This window comes from Schistocerca cancellata, chromosome 4 (assembly GCF_023864275.1).
Source record: "Schistocerca cancellata isolate TAMUIC-IGC-003103 chromosome 4, iqSchCanc2.1, whole genome shotgun sequence".
In the NCBI taxonomy this organism is placed as follows: domain Eukaryota; kingdom Metazoa; phylum Arthropoda; class Insecta; order Orthoptera; family Acrididae; genus Schistocerca; species Schistocerca cancellata.
In genome coordinates, this window is record NC_064629.1 from 777798921 (window position 1) to 777819648 (window position 20728).

Below are 20728 nucleotides of genomic sequence, written 5' to 3' on the forward strand. Positions count from 1 at the left end.
TTAACACATGGATATAAGGGCGGTTGGATGGCGTTACATAAACATCTCTGTATGTTCTGCACTTTCATCTTGTGTGCATACATCGTATGGAGTGGGAAGTGTTATCATCTGAATTGCAAAAACATTAACAAGCATTATCTCACTGCACTCCTTTCAAATTTTTCTGGGGTTGTAGGTACTACATACTCTACACAAGCGCTGTTGTTGAGGGAAGCACATTCGCATTGGACAGAAATTATTTAGAAATTCCCCAAGACATTCAAAAGTAGTTGAAACTGGGTAACCGAAATGACGCTGAAAGTAGCTGAAAACGCATACGTCATTTTGTACCTTCGTATATGCGAAAGCCAGATGTCTATAATTAAGTTGAAATATTCGCTGACGATCATTTTAGAGAAGTCGGGTGGTTGGTTGGTTGTGTGTTCTATTCATCAATCGCACGGTAACAAGAAATGCACTTATGAAACAAGATTTTAATATATATATATATATATATATATATTTTACAATACAGAGTTAAAGATTAATATTTCTATTATTTACCCCATTCCCTTAAATGGCACACAATGCATATACTATATTTATAGATTTATTTATTCCTATTCAAGAATTCATCTATGGTATAGATAGAAGGAGTTGTCAAGCAGATATAATTTCAATTTATTTTGAAGCTATTACTGCTGTCTGTCAGACATTTTATTGCATCCGGTAATTTGTCGAAAATTTTTATAGCAGCGTATTTTACCCCTTTCTGATGTGATGTGAACATAACATAATGTCTGAACCACAACTTGATGTGAATTTTGTCATACACCTCCAGAAACCTGCAAACAGTTTGAAGAATTAATATTCTATTTGGTGTGCAAGGTATTACTCTCACCCTCTTCAAGTTTGCGACCATAACGTATGGAGCTTTGTAGAAGACAACTTCGTTATGTGAACGTATGTCGGGTTATGGGAATAGATTTCCTACATCGGAATGTGAACAGCGTTGCATTTCGGATGAGTAAGAGTCCAGAAACCTTGCAGTTCTAAAATCATATTAATAGTGTGTTAAGTGTAAAACTGTGTCGTTGGATTTCTGTACAAAGGATTTCACTTTGCTCGCAATACTCTGACAAGTGTCTGACGAGAATTCCCCATCCCTTCGCGGTTACCGTCCATACTGCTGAGAAACCGCTCTGTGCACGCAGTTTACGCGAGTTTCGTGAATGAATTGATGCCTTATGTCTCCAGACACCGAAATCTACCAATGGCTTGTACTACGCACAATCATCATGGTATCCTATGTAAAATGTGTATCAACGATGTCTTAACTCATGCTATCCATCCCATCCACATATAATAAAAAGCAGTTATAGTTTAAGGATAGTACAATAATAAAGCATTGGTTCATTGAATCGGAATCAGGCTGCATCTGTTAAAAAAGATTGACCAGTCTCCAACAAAGACCACAAATGGCGCTAGAGTATGTCGTAGTGGTAATAGTAGCTTTATTCATCCGTAGATCTCTTTTTACAAGGATATAGGATACGTCAAAGTATTTACAAGTTTAGACCAATGTAAAATAGGCTAATTCGTATACACATATATTTACAGGCTTCTAGTTAGAGACAATCATTAGATTTACTCTTGGTATATAATACTTTTCTTACAGAAAACTTATTAAATAATGTAATGCCACACTGTTCACTCATATCTCACTATCATTCACTGCACACACTATACACACATTGTTTCATAACACCTAACTCATGACGCACGCACACACACACACACACACACACACACACACACACACACACAGTGGTGATCTCTGGGCTATTTTCTGTACCGCAACTTCCCATTTGCTATCCTGAAAAACTGAGTCAGCATCCCTCCATAATGAGTGAGATGTTGAGCTCAGAAAGAGGAAGAGGTGTTAGTATTGTGCTATGTATAGCTTAGGGGTAAGTATTTGCAGAAAGGAGAAAAGAAGGAGATAAACATAAAGTGAAGGTGTTATGTGGAATGTTTGATGTTTTATAATCATTATTATTATTTATTTGTATAACATTTTTTTTGTCAAACCCCTACTCTGTTTTATCTACGTAATCCTTCAATGTATAAAATGTATAGCATAACAAGTACTTTCTAACTGCCTTTTTAAATAAGTGTATTTTTGCAATTTGTTTAATCTCTTTTGGTAATTTATTGTACAGTTATATTCTCTGGTAGAAAATGGTATCTGAGTTTTATGTTTATTTTTTCCTTGGTAAATGTAAATTGAGTCTATCTCTTGTTGCATGGTCATGGACAGAGCTGTTTGTGCAGTAATTACCAATGTTATTTTTGATGTGTACAACTGACTGGTAAATGTATTCACATGGAGCAGTTAAAATCCCCAGTGTTTAGAACAGATCTTTACAATGAGCTCGACTAGTATTTTTGGTTACTATTCTTATGGCTCTTTTCTGGAGTTTGAAAATTGTGTTCATGTTTTGTGCGTTTGTTCCCCAAAAGAGAATGCCATAGCTAAGAATTGAGTGTACATATGAATAATATGTAACTAAAAGACACTGCATGTTACACACTGATGATAGGATTCTAAGGGCACAACATGCTGATGACATTCTGTTTGCAAGTACCTTTGTGTGTTCACACCACTTCAACTGAGAAACAATATTCATTCCTAGAAATTTTGCATTTGTTACACAGTCTATAGAGGTTTCATCTACATTTAGTTTGACATTGTCATTTTTCCTCTTCAAACTGAAATTCATGGAATTAGTTTTCTTTATGTTCAATGTCACTTTATTGCTTATTGACCAATCATAAACTTCCTTGAAAGTTTCATTTGCTTTCTCGGCAAGGAGTTCTCTTGTTTTCTCAGTGACTATAATATTGCTGTCATCAGCGAAGAGGATTTTTTCACCATAAGTAACACTATTGTGGAAGTGATTGATGTATATCATGAATAGTATTGGTCCTAATATTTTACCTTCGGGAACCCCTATATTAACGTATTTTGGTTCTGTTAAGTATTTTACTGAATGTTTAGATCTATTTGAAGTATGTGTTACCTCTACTCTTTGTACCCTATCTGCTAGGTATGATCGAAACCAGTCATTAGCTACCCCTCTTATTCCTAATGCTTCTAATTGATTTAATAGAATCTTGTGGTCGACTGCATCAAACGCCTTAGAAAGATCCAAAAATATGCCTGTGACACATTCATCTTTATCAAGAGCATCAAGTACAACTTTTGTGAATTCTACTATGGCTGAATCTGTATTTTTGCCACTTTGGAAACCAAACTGTGATTCGCTTTCAAGATTGTATTTATTCAGGTAATTCATTAATCTGTCATATAGCCATGGGTATGGAGAAACAATCAAGTAACTGTAGTTAGCTCGCACCAAACGTATATCAGTTGAAAACTGAATAGCAGTTTTCAGTGAGTCATGTAGGCTGCTCGAATTATGGAATGTCAGAACTGTTACAGCACCTTCCTCTACCACAATATGACGCAGTCCTGTCATAAAATCCGAGTATGTTTAGGTGTAAAATTGTGTACCCTTTGGAATACATCTGAAAGCTGTGTCATCTCGTAGACTGCTCTGGCTCTGCTGGGGATTTACTGTCGTAGTGGACAACAGGCTAGCATCTGTCTGCATTCCTAACTGTATCATGGGGCGCCAGGTGCCCTGGAATTGTAGGCAGAAGTGACATCTCTATAATAATACATCGTACTCTCTGTGTCATTCAGTTTCCAGGGTTTTGTCAGCACTTGGACGATAGCTATGGAGTGTCACACAGGGGTCCAGTCTCTCGTGGTAGTGGTGGTGGTGACGGTGGCAGTGGTGGTGGCGGCATTGGCCCAGCACTGGCTCGTACACTGACCAACAGATGGCAGCACAGTGGTAATGGTGGCCAACGTTGAGTTTGCAGGCGATGTGGGAGGGAATTCTGTAAGTGATCTGCTTTTTATAAATAGCCTTGCAGGTCTGAGTGATTAACAGCTTGGGGAAAACGTATTAGGTAGGGCAGAAGACAGGTTAATTTCCCCTGCCCTACCCAGACTGGCATCTTTTGTCTAACGGACAGGGTTGGACCTGTGGAGGGGGGGGGGGGGGACAAACATTCTTTGCATAAGGGCGAGTGATGCTGCGGGAGAAACCTTAGTGGTCATTTTGAATTCTACATTTAACTCAAGTGACCTACTTACATCAACATGACAATACCTAATCTTGGATATCCCTGCATTTTATACTTGGGAGAACAGCCCTACTTCCATAGTAACAGGCTGTATGACGTATGTATTGGCTATTTTGAATTTTACACCGAACTTAAAGACTTTGGGTGACAACTGTTTAAATGCTGACATCAGAGGGGAAAACCCAGAAATTCTATAAGTGATACGATTCCTGTAAATAGTCTGAGTGAGAAATAGGTTGGGGAAAACATGTTAACTAGGACAACAGACAGGTTATTTCCCTTTGTCATAGCACCTTGAATTCTGGTCTCATAAAGATGTTACCAGTATCCCATATCAGCCACATTGGATTTTATACTTTGCACAAGTGACCTACTTCCACAGTAATGTCAGCCAGTGGCCATATTAAATTTTATATTTAGCACAATTGACCTGCTACCATCAAAATGAGAATACTCCATCTTGGATTTTAAAAAAAATTTCACCAATTTGTACTTTGTACAACAGCCCCACTTCCCCAGTGACGGAATAGGAGTAGGTTGAAAACCCTCTAGTACAATTGAGCCATTTTGAAATTTGCACCAAACTTTGCCGGCCGGAGTGCCCGTTCGGATCTAGGTGCTACAGTCTGGAGCCGAGCGACCGCTACGGTCGCAGGTTTGAATCCTGCCTCGGGCATGGATGTGTGTGATCTCCTTAGGTTAGTTAGGTTTAATTAGTTCTAGCCGACTGATGACCTCAGAAGTTAAGTCGCATAGTGCTCAGAGCCATTTGAACCAGCCATTTGGACCAAACTTTGAATTTCCCACGGATTTTGAATTTGCGCCCATTTTATACAGAGAGCAGTTGGCCTATGGCATAGAGGTTGGGGGAAATCTGACAACTGTGTGATGTCATGGGGGAGGTTTGGTGGAATCTGAGGATTAATCGATTACGTCGTCAATGAAATCATGGGGGAAGGGGGCTGGCATCCATTATTGTTCCAGAACTGGTACTATCTGCCTAAGTCTAGGTGCTCTACAAAAGCCTCTAGTTATGGTTTGTGCATGCCATATTCTAGTATCACTGACGTCGATCTGTTGTAGAATCTGAGAACGTGTTCTGAGCTCAAACAGAATGAGGTATCTTGAACAGAATAACCTTTTCCATGCCATTCAGCCTCGATTCCAATAGCAATGGTCATGAAGAACCCATCTCGTGCTATTCTTAAATGACAATTTGAAATCCAGACATCGAAGAAGACCGGCAGATACAGTATTTCTTGACTTCCGAAAATGTTTGACTCAGTACCATACCAATGCTAATCAACGAAAATACGATTTTATGGAATACCAAACGAAATTTGAGAATTTATTCTTCTCAAACTCCATTTGAGAGTGAAATGGGAAGATCCTAATGAGAGATACCCTCTCTCACGCTCGTTACAGTAGTTTCACAGTATTGCAGACGTCCACTCAGCGGGAAAGTTGTGTGAACATCTGCTGGGATACAGGGACAGACAAATTCCACATATTGCAAAACAAAGCCATAAATGCTACAGTACACATTCATATAACTCTACTAACACGCTTAAAGTAAACATTATAAAAACAATTGAACTGAATTTGTTTCCCGTCTTCATTAATGAAAGATAGAGAAATTTTTTACTCTTGTATGTCGATGAATTACCTGAGCTGTTCTTGATGATGTAACTACCAAACTGGCCGTCTGGTGACAATGTCAGATTGTATGTAAAATTTATGTTGCGTGCTAGCTCCCTTAAGAGATCCATGCAGAATCCTTTACAGCAGAAGACTAAAATAAAACGAATATTTCATATTAGAGAATTGACCAAAATGCTTAAGACAAATTTTACATACTACTGTAATCAATATTTACTATAAATTTGTCATTGTACTGAAATACACTGATTAGCGAAACCATTACAACCACCTGCTTGATAGCGTGTTGGTCCATCTTTGGAATGTGACACAGTAACGATTCTGTGTAGCATAAGTTGCACAAGTTCTCGGTATATGGCACCAGATGCCGATGCACAGGTCACGCAACGTCCGAAATTAATTGGCTGGTGGGTTGTGGGCGAGTGCAACGGCCTTGCAGCAGTGGATACACCGGTTCCCGTGAGATTACCTAAGTTAAGCGCTGTCGGGCGTGGTGGGCACTTGGATGGGTGACCATCCAGGCCGCCACGCGCTGTTGCCATTTTTCGGAGTGCTCTCAGCCTCGTGATGCCAATTGAGGAGCTACTCGACCGAATAGTAGCGGCCTCGGCCAAGAATACCATCATAACGGCCGGGAGAGCGGTGTGCTGACCCCACGCCCCTCCTATCCGCATCCTCCACTGAGGATGACAAGGCGGTCGGATGGTCCCGGCAGGCCACTCGTGGCCTGAAGGCGGAGTGTTAATACAAAAACAAAAATAATAACTTTTGTGCGAGGAGCTGACCCAGATGTTTTCGATCGGTTTCAGATCAGACCAATTTGGCGGTCAAGATATCAACGTGACTCCACTGTCAAGTTTCTCAAAACACTGTAGCACGCTTCTGGCCTTGAGACATGGACAGTTATCCTACTGGAAGATTCCATCACAGACAGGAGAGACATGGAGCATGGAGAGATGCAGGTGATCTGCGATAATCAAGTAGTCTACAGCTGTCATGGTACATTCAGTTACTACCACAGGTACCATTAAAGTTCAGGTGAATTAACTCTGTAGCATAATACTGCCCCCACCGTCCTGCGTCTGTGGATGATGGCTTGTCCAGACACAATCATCAACTTGATCTAACAAGAAACGAGAGTCATTAGACCAGTTGACACGTTTCCTTTGATTCGCTGTTCTATCTCGATGATTACACTCCCGATGCAACTGTACTGATAATGCGTGGGAACGTGTAGGGGTTGTCTACTGGAGAGCTCCATGTTCAACAATGTGTACTGAACGGTGTGCTCTGAAATACCTGTACCAGCACCAGCATTGTACTCTGTCGTTAGAGCTGCCACAGATATATGTCTGTCCTGCTTGAGAGGGTGGGAATCCTTCCAATCTCCACGTTATATGATCGGGAGTGGACGTCCAGCACCTTGCCGTCTACTCGTGGTTTCATTGCTCTTCAACCACTTTTCGTAGATGCTCACGACAGTAGCAAGTGAACACCTGACCAGTATTATCTTTTCTGAAATGTTCATTCCCAGGCATCGGGCTTTAACAGTCTGCCCTTTATTAAAGTCACTTGTTTCTGTGGATTTCTCCATTTGCGTCCTATATCATCCCCAGAATGATTTCTGCTTGATATCTCCCCTGCTTATAAACGTTTCTTGCCGCGTTACGTACTAGAAAAGCCAGCAGGTGGCATTTAATCTCATGGTCGGCGGTGGCGATAATGTTTCGATTCATCAGAATATTTACGCACATTGAAAGAATGTGTAAGTCATCTCACACATTTACTTTAATAGATGTATAGGGGAGAGACTGTTGGTACAGCTGGTTGGATAGCACAGCCCACTGAGAATTTCTAGCATCTCACAGGAGGCGGTAGAACGTTACAGTGCTGTGCACGAAGTGCCAATTATGAGGGTGGATTAGATCTGTTCGTACGAAAGATAGACTGTATTCAGTGTTGTGGACCAGGCTGTACGTGTTTGCTTTTGTTCCTGCAACTCGTTATCTCAGTTTACGTGTTTGACCGAGTCTATGGAGTCGGGTAACACGAAAAACTAAAGTAGTTAAGTGTAAACTAGATTGTCAAAATTTTAAACAAATGTCTCACTTTGCCTTGAGACTACTCAACGTTTATCTTTACAGACTCGGTTGGGTAGTATGGCCCGCGATTGATTCAGTTAGAATCTACAGGGGTTAGACAAAAATATGGAAACACTGAAAAACACAACACATAACCATGTCTAATACAGTGTAGGAAATCTATTGACATTCAAAACAGCTTCCAGTCGTATCGGAATGGCTACAGATCCTGTATGATTTTCTTCTAGCAAATTAATAGCAAGTTCAGATAACGATGGTGGAAGTGGATAGCGATTACGCACCCTTCTCTCCAAAGCAGACAACAAAGGTCCAGTAATACTGAGATCTGGTGTCTGTGGTGGTCTGGAGAGATCGTGCTCATAAACTGGTCCTGGATGATAAGAGCTGTGTGAACAAAGGCCCTGTCTTCTTGGAACATAGCACCATCATTGGGGAACAAACATTGTACCATGGGAGGTACCTAATGAGCCTAAATTGCTACATCCTTGGGATAACGCGACCTTGCAGAGTATCCACAGGGCACATCGAATGCAACGATGTGGCTACCCAAATCATCACTGAACCCCCGCCATGTTTCACTCTTGGGACGTAAACTCGGCCAGAAGTTGGAAACAATGTGAAACAAGACTCATCCGATCAAATGAATTTCTTCCATTGCTCCATAGTCCAGGTTTTATTGCTTCAACACCACGTTTTCTTGTTATGAGCATTTATATCACTGATTAATGGCTTTTGAATTCCAGTACGCTCTTCAATTTCCCACTTATGGTGCTCCCTTCGTGCTTTTTCGGAACTGAAAGGGTTCGCGAAAGCGACATTCAGTTCTGCAGTGACTTTTACAGCTACCGTCCCATTATTTTTTGTCACAGTCTTCTTCAATGACCGCCTGTCACGATCACTCAACACATACTTTCGTCCACGTTGTGACTTAGCGGATGATGTTTTTCCGCTTTCCCTGTCTGCGCTATAAATCTTCGACATGATGCCTTTGAGCACCAACAATTTGTCCACGTTTGAATTGACTTGCAGTCACAACTATCCAGGACACTGTTCTTGAAGTATCTGCGCTAGCAGAATAGAAATGCGGAAAAAGCAAGTCCGAAAACAATTTACTGGACTTACCAAAAGGAACCAATAATACAATCACCAAAAGAACGAACGACTCAACCTCAACTGCGCGCATCGACACAAATACAAAATAAGCAATAATAATAGGAAAGACCAGACTCTTCATGGGGAGCGAACACAATGAGCAATTGTACAATGTGAAGAGGTTCGTCGACTATACCAAGTCGATCTACAACAGATCGGGCTGCTAGAAGAGGCGTCTGGCCATGGTTGCCAGGACGGCAGCTCTGTATCCTTCCAACCGGTGTGCCGAACTGCCTTTTGCCGGCAGTAAGCCGCCTTATAAAGCCCATTGGCGGATGCCGGAACTATATGGGATCACGTGCCTGGCGTATCAAAGTACACTCCTGGAAATGGAAAAAAGAACACATTGACACCGGTGTGTCAGACCCACCATACTTGCTCCGGACACTGCGAGAGGGCTGTACAAGCAATGATCACACGCACGGCATAGCGGACACACCAGGAACCGCGGTGTTGGCCGTCGAATGGCGCTAGCTGCGCAGCATTTGTGCACCGCCGCCGTCAGTGTCAGCCAGTTTGCCGTGGCATACGGAGCTCCATCGCAGTCTTTAACACTGGTAGCATGCCGCGACAGCGTGGATTTGAACCGTATGTGCAGTTGACGGACTTTGAGCGAGGGCGTATAGTGGGCATGCGGGAGGCCGGGTGGACGTACCGCCGAATTGCTCAACACGTGGGGCGTGAGGTCTCCACAGTACATCGATGTTGTCGCCAGTGGTCGGCGGAAGGTGCACGTGCCCGTCGACCTGGGACCGGACCGCAGCGACGCACGGATGCACGCCAAGACCGTAGGATCCTACGCAGTGCCGTAGGGGACCGCACCGCCACTTCCCAGCAAATTAGGGACACTGTTGCTCCTGGGGTATCGGCGAGGACCATTCGCAACCGTCTCCATGAAGCTGGGCTACGGTCCCGCACACCGTTAGGCCGTCTTCCGCTCACGCCCCAACATCGTGCAGCCCGCCTCCAGTGGTGTCGCGACAGGCGTGAATGGAGGGACGAATGGAGACGTGTCGTCTTCAGCGATGAGAGTCGCTTCTGCCTTGGTGCCAATGATGGTCGTATGCGTGTTTGGCGCCGTGCAGGTGAGCGCCACAATCAGGACTGCATACGACCGAGGCACACAGGGCCAACACCCGGCATCATGGTGTGGGGAGCGATCTCCTACACTGGCCGTACACCACTGGTGATCGTCGAGGGGACACTGAATAGTGCACGGTACATCCAAACCGTCATCGAACCCATCGTTCTACCATTCCTAGACCGGCAAGGGAACTTGCTGTTCCAACAGGACAATGCACGTCCGCATGTATCCCGTGCCACCCAACGTGCTCTAGAAGGTGTAAGTCAACTACCCTGGCCAGCAAGATCTCCGGATCTGTCCCCCATTGAGCATGTTTGGGACTGGATGAAGCGTCGTCTCACGCGGTCTGCACGTCCAGCACGAACGCTGGTCCAACTGAGGCGCCAGGTGGAAATGGCATGGCAAGCCGTTCCACAGGACTACATCCAGCATCTCTACGATCGTCTCCATGGGAGAATAGCAACCTGCATTGCTGCGAAAGGTGGATATACACTGTACTAGTGCCGACATTGTGCATGCTCTGTTGCCTGTGTCTATGTGCCTGTGGTTCTGTCAGTGTGACCATGTGATGTATCTGACCCCAGGAATGTGTCAATAAAGTTTCCCCTTCCTGGGACAATGAATTCACGGTGTTCTTATTTCAATTTCCAGGAGTGTAGTTCTTGGGGTAATTGCGACCTCTGGTGAAGCTGTTCTGCAGGCTCCGCGAACGGGTAGCGGTTCGTGGCGGCCGTTGGTGTTGTGTTGTGACCGCCGGTAAGTATTTGTTTTGACAACACAAACGACATAGGTTTTCCTGGTGAATATACGCCCTGTGATGGAGGCATCCCGTGTTAATGGGACGTGAAGCGGGATACTGACGCAGTAGGCGCTACGATGTATGAAGTGGGCGGCCACAGCAGTTCTGACCACGACTGCCACTTGCAACATATTGAGGCAGTTGTATAGGTATCGATCGTGTTCAAATACGGCAGCGCAATCTGCTAGTTCGGCTAGCGTCTGCGTTCATGTTCAAGCAAGTGTTTCTCGCTGTGTTTCCATATTTTTCTCCAACCCCTATATATGAATAGAGATTTTTTCAGGGTCGATTTCAGAAAAAAATCAGCCGATGAGGAATGGACTGAAGAGTGCATGAAATTAGAAATTCCATGTGTGTTAGAGCACAAAATATTTGTTGAAGTTTCAACAGAAAGGTAGAGTGTACCAAGAAATAACCTTGCCAGAGCCTTGCAGAAAGATACAGATTATTACAAAGTTTCAGCAGGGAAAAGATTATTACATAATATTAATGAGAAATCATCAGGAATTAAACTATAGGAAGCCGCATTGTACCAGTTTAATACGCTCTGTAGGTTTTAACAAGCCTGTGGTTGATGGAATATTGATTCAGTTATCTACAGGTGATTTCCTTTCACCATTCCAGATTTTTGATTTATTGTTATCGGAATTATAGCAAATTTAAGAGCTAACAATGCAGGCAAAATTTATTAAAAACACTGAACAATGTAACGAATGCTAATGCAAAATTAAATTGTATTGTATATGGAAAGAAAACATCTTTCATTTAATGTATTAGTGCCTTTGCTGTGGACCACTACAGAAATCAGAACAAAATCAGCAAGTAAACAGGGGTAATTTAGAAGCATTGCAAACTGTTCTTTTCTTGATGAATCCCATATTTTCTGTATTTATCGTAAAGCTATTGTATTAACAATCTGCACTGTCACAATGTAGCTCATTCTTACAATTATTTAAATTTTTGGACATTAATCTCCTTGAGGTGGCCTCGTTACACGCCTCTTCCCTAAAACAAGCAAACAGCAAGACTGCTAGTGCAACTGTAAGTTTTTGATTAGCTGACGCATGTTCAGTCTTACCTTCCTCTGTAGAGTTGAAATGCGGACAAGGTATTTCTTCCGGTGTACACGTGTCTCCTTCGTGCACAAGCTCTCGCACGTACACAAAAGGCTTCTCCTCTATGGTAAGCACTTTTAGGTTAGTAGGGATCATGAAGCCTTCTGGTTTTGCATGGGTCGCTCCTGGCCACAGTATGTTGCTATCGTTCACTTTCAGCTTCATTCGATTCTGCTCCTGCAGTATAAACAGAAATCTTTCTTTTTGTTACCCGACGATAACGTGAACAGCACAGACCTCAGTAATTATTATCTTATATCAGTATCGTATTTCATATGGCGCTAAAAGTGATTAAAATAGGACTATCTAGTTGTGGGTTTGACTCTAATCATAGAGGGCGATTCAGAATTCCTGTTACAGGCTTCTAGAGGTTGTAGGAGGGACTTAGTCTAGAAATGTGCCACTTGAATATAAAAAATTTTTGAAGATCGGATCAGTTTCAAATATCCCACTTTGCGGTGAGCACACATGCTGAGAAGAGGGTGTCTTCGGCAGCCCCTGTTGTAATTATGACATTATATAACACCTTCGTCCGTTTACAACAACGGCTGCGAGAAATCGGTACGTTCGAAGCTAGGAGGTTGGCTGTGGTGCTTCACGGACGCGCTAGATTTCTCGACTTTGAAGACGATGTCTTTCGTCACGTAGAAGAGAACCTGAGGACAAGTACTCGTAACACTGCCCGTGCCATTTGCTCCTACAGCACACAGGTCACTACTCATTGTCTCCGTCGTGTTTGTTTTTTACATTCAAACGGTACAGTTCTGGACTCTGATTCCTTATCAAAACTTCATCTAATAGCCTCTAAAAGCCTGTAATAGGAACTTTGATATAACTCTCGCACAAGAGGTACAAAAGTTTCATGAAAACTTTTTGTGGCTGGGGATCGTCAGAGCTTTACATTATGGAATCATCCCGCTACTTGACCCTCGTAATTTACGAAAATAACATGGAAATTAAATTAACTCAGTTCATAAAGTGGATGCACATGTTCTGGTTGTGGACGTAGTGTATTTCTTTACTGACTAACAAGGAACCTCTTGAGTGCGAGATCACAAGTTCAATCTTTAGTAAGGTTCATTTGAGAGTGTTGTGCTAACAGTTATGACAGGAAAAATATTAGCTGCTAATAACTATCATGTGTTTCAGGAGGGCAACAGAAAATGAATGTCCGGGAGGTGCACTTCACAAAATGGACATCGCCGGTATTCAAGACATGTTCGAGAGAAACCAATAACTTGCACCACGAACACCGAATGAAAACTGGCGCGCACCATCAAGATCGAATGGCACTCTTTGGGATTACAAATCATACAGGACGTACAGCTAGATATCCACTCTTAAAGTATGCATATACACTCCTGGAAATTGAAATAAGAACACCGTGAATTCATTGTCCCAGGAAGGGGAAACTTTATTGACACATTCCTGGGGTCAGATACATCACATGATCACACTGACAGAACCACAGGCACATAGACACAGGCAACAGAGCATGCACAATGTCGGCACTAGTACAGTGTATATCCACCTTTCGCAGCAATGCAGGCTGCTATTCTCCCATGGAGACGATCGTAGAGATGCTGGATGTAGTCCTGTGGAACGGCTTGCCATGCCATTTCCACCTGGCGCCTCAGTTGGACCAGCGTTCGTGCTGGACGTGCAGACCGCGTGAGACGACGCTTCATCCAGTCCCAAACATGCTCAATGGGGGACAGATCCGGAGATCTTGCTGGCCAGGGTAGTTGACTTACACCTTCTAGAGCACGCTGGGTGGCACGGGATACATGCGGACGTGCATTGTCCTGTTGGAACAGCAAGTTCCCTTGCCGGTCTAGGAATGGTAGAACGATGGGTTCGATGACGGTTTGGATGTACCGTGCACTATTCAGTGTCCCCTCGACGATCACCAGTGGTGTACGGCCAGTGTAGGAGATCGCTCCCCACACCATGATGCCGGGTGTTGGCCCTGTGTGCCTCGGTCGTATGCAGTCCTGATTGTGGCGCTCACCTGCACGGCGCCAAACACGCATACGACCATCATTGGCACCAAGGCAGAAGCGACTCTCATCGCTGAAGACGACACGTCTCCATTCGTCCCTCCATTCACGCCTGTCGCGACACCACTGGAGGCGGGCTGCACGATGTTGGGGCGTGAGCGGAAGACGGCCTAACGGTGTGCGGGACCGTAGCCCAGCTTCATGGAGACGGTTGCGAATGGTCCTCGCCGATACCCCAGGAGCAACAGTGTCCCTAATTTGCTGGGAAGTGGCGGTGCGGTCCCCTACGGCACTGCGTAGGATCCTACGGTCTTGGCGTGCATCCGTGCGTCGCTGCGGTCCGGTCCCAGGTCGACGGGCACGTGCACCTTCCGCCGACCACTGGCGACAACATCGATGTACTGTGGAGACCTCACGCCCCACGTGTTGAGCAATTCGGCGGTACGTCCACCCGGCCTCCCGCATGCCCACTATACGCCCTCGCTCAAAGTCCGTCAACTGCACATACGGTTCACGTCCACGCTGTCGCGGCATGCTACCAGTGTTAAAGACTGCGATGGAGCTCCGTATGCCACGGCAAACTGGCTGACACTGACGGCGGCGGTGCACAAATGCTGCGCAGCTAGCGCCATTCGACGGCCAACACCGCGGTTCCTGGTGTGTCCGCTGTGCCGTGCGTGTGATCATTGCTTGTACAGCCCTCTCGCAGTGTCCGGAGCAAGTATGGTGGGTCTGACACACCGGTGTCAATGTGTTCTTTTTTCTATTTCCAGGAGTGTAGAATCATGTTGATGCAGCATGGTGATGAGAACTGATGGAATGTGATGGGATGAAGACAAATGTGAAGCAGTTTGTCGTGGAGCTTATCGTGAAACTGGCTATCCTGCAACTCTTCGAAGGGCGGGCATCATTGTAACCTACCAAATATGTGGACGCTTTGAAAGGGCTGTGGTCACTATGCATAACCACATGTTTTTCTCAGTCTGCCGTTCTCTCAACTAATAATTTAATTCTCGACTAAAATTTCACTAGATGGCAGGCGAATCACAGTGCAGTATCTTTGCTGCTTATTTACGACACATGCTGATTTTTCAATCATTGTTGGTGTTGTTCATGAAAGTGTCGTCTATTTCTCTCTACAGCTCTTCTTTATACGACTGTTTTTGGTAAGTAATAGTTTTTGTGTTGGCCTTCCATAAATATACAAGTAATGATATTTTGTATTCGAATAGAATTTTCTATACTTAACAGACGGATTTCTGTGTGGTTGATGGCGCTTACCACCACCCTTCTTCCCCATCCAGTATATTTTCTTCTCCATCCAGTATGCCTCGCCAAAAAAGAACAACAGAGGGAGAATATTATTTGATGAAGTTCGTTATAGTGACAACAGTATTGACGGTGATGAAAATGATGACAATGACTCAACATTCGTACAGATTGTACAAGTTCTAGTGGTGTTTATAGTCGTGTGTCAAACAGTGATGATTCTGAGGATAACAGTGAAAGTCATGAGACAAGTGAAAACAAAGCGGTACCACTCGGTGTTCCATCAGCAGCCACGATGAACTGGAGCCCTGCAACAAGTGTTGATCAAGTGCCATTATTTATTGAACAAAGCGGTGTGGTTGCAGAAATAAAGGACAAAATGAATCTAAAACCAGCTAACTTATTTTGAGAGTTTTTTGATGAACCACTTATAAAGCACATAGTATTTCAAACGAATTTGTATGCAACACAGACAGGCAAATCTTTCTTCTCCAACAACGAACATAAAATAAAAAAATTTATCGAAATAAATCTTTACATAGAAATCACTAAAAAATCCTACCTACAGAGACTACTGATGCACTGATCCAGACCTTGGTGAAAGTTAGACACACAAAAAAAGTTTTGCATCACCTCGGTTCCGAGAGTTCCGGGAGCAGTACAGAAAATTAGAACAGCGATCAACATAAACATCATTTCCGCCCTTTTTATTACTCATGAAAACCACACTTTGCGTGTTGTACCACCATACAGCGAGACCTTCAGAAATGGTGGTCCAGACTGCTGTACTCACCGGTACCTCTAATACCCAGCAGCACGTTCTCTTGCGTTGATGCATGCCTGTATTCGTCATGGCATACTGTTCACAAGTTCATTAAAGTCACTGTTGGTCCAGATTGTCTCACTCCTCAACGGCGATTCGGCGTAGATCCCTCAGAGTGGTTGGTGGGTCACATCGTCCATAAACAGCCCTTTTTAATCTATCCCAGGCATTGTCGATAGGGTTCATGTCTGGAGAACATGCTGGCCACTCTAGTCGAGCGATGTCGTTATCCTGAAGGAAGTCATTCACAAGATGTGCACGCAGGGGGCTCGAATTGTCGTCCATGAAGACGAATGCCTCACTTACCAATACGCTGCTGATATGGTTGCACTATCGGTCGGAGGATGACATTCACGCATCGTACAGGCGTTACAGCGTACGTCGGCCCCATATAACGCCACCCCAAAACAGCAGGGAACCTCCCCTTGCAGCACTCGCTGGACAGTGTGTCTAATTCTTGGCCGGGTTGCCTCCAAACACGTCTCTGATGATTGTCTCGTTGAAGGCATATGCTACACTCATTGGTGAACAGAACGTGATGCCTATCCTGAGTGGGTCATTCGGCATGTTGTTGGGTCCATCTGTACCGCACTGCATGGTGTCGTGGTTGTAAAGATGGACCTCGCCATGGATGTCGGTAGTGAAGTTGTGCATCATGCAGCCTATTGCGCACAGTTTGAGTCGTAACACGACGTCCTGTGGCTGCACGAAAAGCATTATTCAACATGGTGGAGTTTCTGTCAGGATTCCTCCGAGCCACAATCCGTAGGTAGCGGTCATTCATTGCAGGAGTAGCGCTTGGGCGGCCCGGGCGAGGTATGTCATCGACAGTTCCTGTCTCTCTGTATCTACTCCATATCCGAACAACATCGCTTTGATGCACTCCGAGACGCTTCGACACTTCCCTTGTTGAGAGCCCTTCCTGGCACAAAGTAATAATGCGGACGCGATCGAACAGCGGTATTGACCGTCTCGGCATGATTGAACTACAGACAACACGAGCCGTGTACCTCCTTCCTGGTGGAATAGCTGGTACAGATCGGATGTCGGATGCCCTCCGTCTAATAGGTGCTGCTCATGTATGGTTGTTTACATCGTTGGGTGGGTTTAGTGACATTTCCGAACAGTCAAAGAGACTGTGTCTGTGATACAATATCCACAGTCAACGTCTATCTTCAGGATTTCATGAAACCGGGGTGATGCAAAACTGTTTTTAATGTGTGTATATCGAAATTAATGCCAGTAAAAAGGTTTAGTTGGTTACTGAGTAACTTGCGCCACAATGAAAATTCTGTGGCTTCTGACAGAAACAGTCAGAATTATGACAAACTATACAAACTACGTCCGTTGCCGTATCATTTCACCAGGAAATTCCAAGACTGCTTTACTCCACGTTAGAATCTCGCTATTGATTAAGCAAAGGTTAATTTCCAAGGCAGTACACGGCTAGACAAACCTATATCAAAGTGTACAAAGTGTTGTTATCATGTGATAAATCGGCATACAACTTGAATTTTAATATTTATACAGAAAAAGTTTCATCATCTCCAATAGCAGGATTCGGATCGAAAGTGGTACTAAATTTAAGTAGTTATCTTCATGGAAGAGCAGTTGAACGGAATGGACAGTGTCTTGAAAGGAGGGTATAAGATGAACATCAACAAAAGCAAAACAAGGATAATGTAATGTGGTCGAATTAAGTCGGGTGATGCTGAGGGAATTAGATTAGGAAATGAGACACTTAAAGTAGTAAAGGAGTTTTGCTATTTGGGGAGCAAAATAACTGATGATGGTCGAAGTAGAGAGGATATAAAATGTAGACTGGCAATGGCAAGTAAAGCGTTTCTGAAGAAGAGAAATTTGTTAGCATCGAGTATTGATTTAAGTGCTGGGAGGTCGTTTCTCATAGTTGTAGGGTAAGCTGTTAGAGGTGCAGGATAAGTAATCACAGTTTGGGACAAGATGATACATTTTGGGAGGCTAGTTGTTATAAATGTTACACACACACACTTTTTCATTAAATTTTACCTCACATATGTGTACACAATATTTCCACCCCCCCCCCCCCCCCCCCCCCATGAACCATGGACCTTGCCGTTGGTGGGGAGGCTTGCGTGCCTCAGCGATACAGATGGCCGTACCGTAGGTGCAACCACAACGGAGGGGTATCTGTTGAGAGGCCAGACAAACATGTGGTTCCTGAAGAGGGGCAGCAACCTTTTCAGTAGTTGCAGGGGCAACAGTCTGGATGACTGACTGATCTGGCCTTGTAACAGTAACCAAAACGGCCTTGCTGTGCTGGTACTGCGAACGGCTGAAAGCAAGGGGAAACTACAGCCGTAATTTTTCCCGAGGACATGCAGCTCTACTGTATGATTAAATGATGATGGCGTCCTCTTGGGTAAAATATTCCGGAGGTAAAATAGTCCCCCATTCGGATCTCCGGGCGGGGACTACTCAGGAGGACGTCGTTATCAGGAGAAAGAAAACTGGCGTTCTACGGATCGGAGCGTGGAATGTCAGATCCCTTAATCGGGCAGGTAGGTTAGAAAATTTAAAAAGGGAAATGGATAGGTTAAAGTTAGATATAGTGGGAATTAGTGAAGTTCGGTGGCAGGAGGAACAAGACTTTTGGTCAGGTGATTACAGGGTTATAAATACAAAATCAAATAGGGGTAATGCAGGAGTAGGTTTAATAATGAATAAAAAAATAGGAGTGCGGGTTAGCTACTACAAACAGCATAATGAACGCATTATTGTGGGCAAGATAGACACAAAGCCCATGCCTACTACAGTAGTACAAGTTTATATGCCAACTACCTCTGCAGATGATGAAGAAATAGATGAAATGTATGACGAGATAAAAGAAATTATTCAGGTAGTGAAGGGAGACGAAAATTTAATAGGAACCAGGTTTTAAATTGTAAGACATTTCCTGGGGCAGATGTGGATTCTGACCACAATCTATTGGTTATGAACTGCAGATTGAAACTGAAGAAACTGCAAAAAGGTGGGAATTTAAGGAGATGGGACCTGGATAAACTGAAAGAACCAGAGGTTGTAGAGAGTTTCAGGGAGAGCATAAGGGAACAATTGACAGGAATGGGGGAAAGAAATACAGTAGAAGAAGAATGGGTAGCTCTGAGGGATGAAGTAGTGAAGGCAGCAGAGGATCAAGTAGGTAAAAAGACGAGGGCTAATAGAAATCCTTGGGTAACAGAAGAAATATTGAATTTAATTGATGAAAGGAGAAAATATAAAAATGCAGTAAATGAAGCAGGCAAAAAGGAATACAAACGTCTCAAAAATGATATCGACAGGAAGTGCAAAATGGCTAAGCAGGGATGGCTAGAGGACAAATGTAAGGATGTAGAGGCTTGTCTCACTAGGGGTAAGATAGATACTGCCTACAGGAAAATTAAAGAGACCTTTGGAGAGAAGAGAACCACTTGTATGAATATCAAGAGCTCAGATGGCAACCCAGTTCTAAGCAAAGAAGGGAAGGCAGAAAGGTGGAAGGAGTATATAGAGCCGGCCGCGGTGGCCGTGCGGTTCTGGCGCTGCAGTCCGGAACCGCGAGGCTGCTACGGTCGCAGGTTCGAATCCTGCCTCGGGCATGGGTGTGTGTGATGTCCTTAGGTTAGTTCGGTTTAAGTAGTTCTAAGTTCTAGGGGACTTATGACCTAAGATGTTGAGTCCCATAGTGCTCAGAGCCATTTGAGTATATAGAGGGTTTATACAAGGGCGATGTACTTCAGGACAATATTATGGAAATGGAAGAGGATGTAGATGAAGACGAAATGGGAGATAAGATACTGCGTGAAGAGTTTGACAGAGCACTGAAAGACCTGAGTCGAAACAAGGCCCCGGGAGTAGACAACATTCCATTAGAACTACTGATGGCCTCGGGAGAGCCAGTCATGACAAAACTCTACCATCTGGTGAGCACGATGTATGAGACAGGCGAAATACCCTCAGACTTCAAGAAGAATATAATAATTCCAATCCCAAAGAAAGCAGGTGTTGACAGATGTGAAAATTACCGAACTATCAGTTTAATAAGTCACAGCTGCAAAATACTAACACGAATTCTATACAGACGAATGGAAAAACTGGTAGAAGCCGATCTCGGGGAAGATCAGTTTGGATTCCGTAGAAATGTTGGAACACGTGAGGCAATACTGACCTTACGACTTATCTTAGAAGAAAGATTAAGAAAAGGCAAATCTACGTTTCTAGCATTTGTAGACTTAGAGAAAGCTTTTGACAATGTTAACTGGAATACTCTCTTTCAAATTCTGAAGGCGGCAGGGGTAAAATACAGGGAGCGAAAGGCTATTTACAGTTTGTACAGAAACCAGATGGCAGTTATAAGAGTCGAGGGGCATGAAAGGGAAGCAGTGGTTGGGAAAGGAGTAAGACAAGGTTGTAGCCTCTCCCCGATGTTATTCAATCTGTATATTGAGCAAGCAGTAAAGGAAACAAAAGAAAAATTCGGAGTAGGTATTAAAATTCATGGAGAAGAAGT

General features: G+C 43.8%; 1 protein-coding gene across 1 annotated transcript in view; it reads right to left on the minus strand.

The window, feature by feature from the left end:
• Nucleotides 1–20728, minus strand: part of LOC126184960 (glutamate [NMDA] receptor subunit 1) — a 513057-nt gene that overhangs the window by 108527 nt on the left and 383802 nt on the right. The window contains exons 10-11 of the mRNA XM_049927654.1: nt 12072–12285; nt 5864–5989 (exon numbers count right to left, since the gene is read on the minus strand). Coding sequence (XP_049783611.1) covers nt 5864–5989; nt 12072–12285 — 340 coding nt within the window. The remainder of the gene's footprint in view (nt 1–5863; nt 5990–12071; nt 12286–20728) is intronic.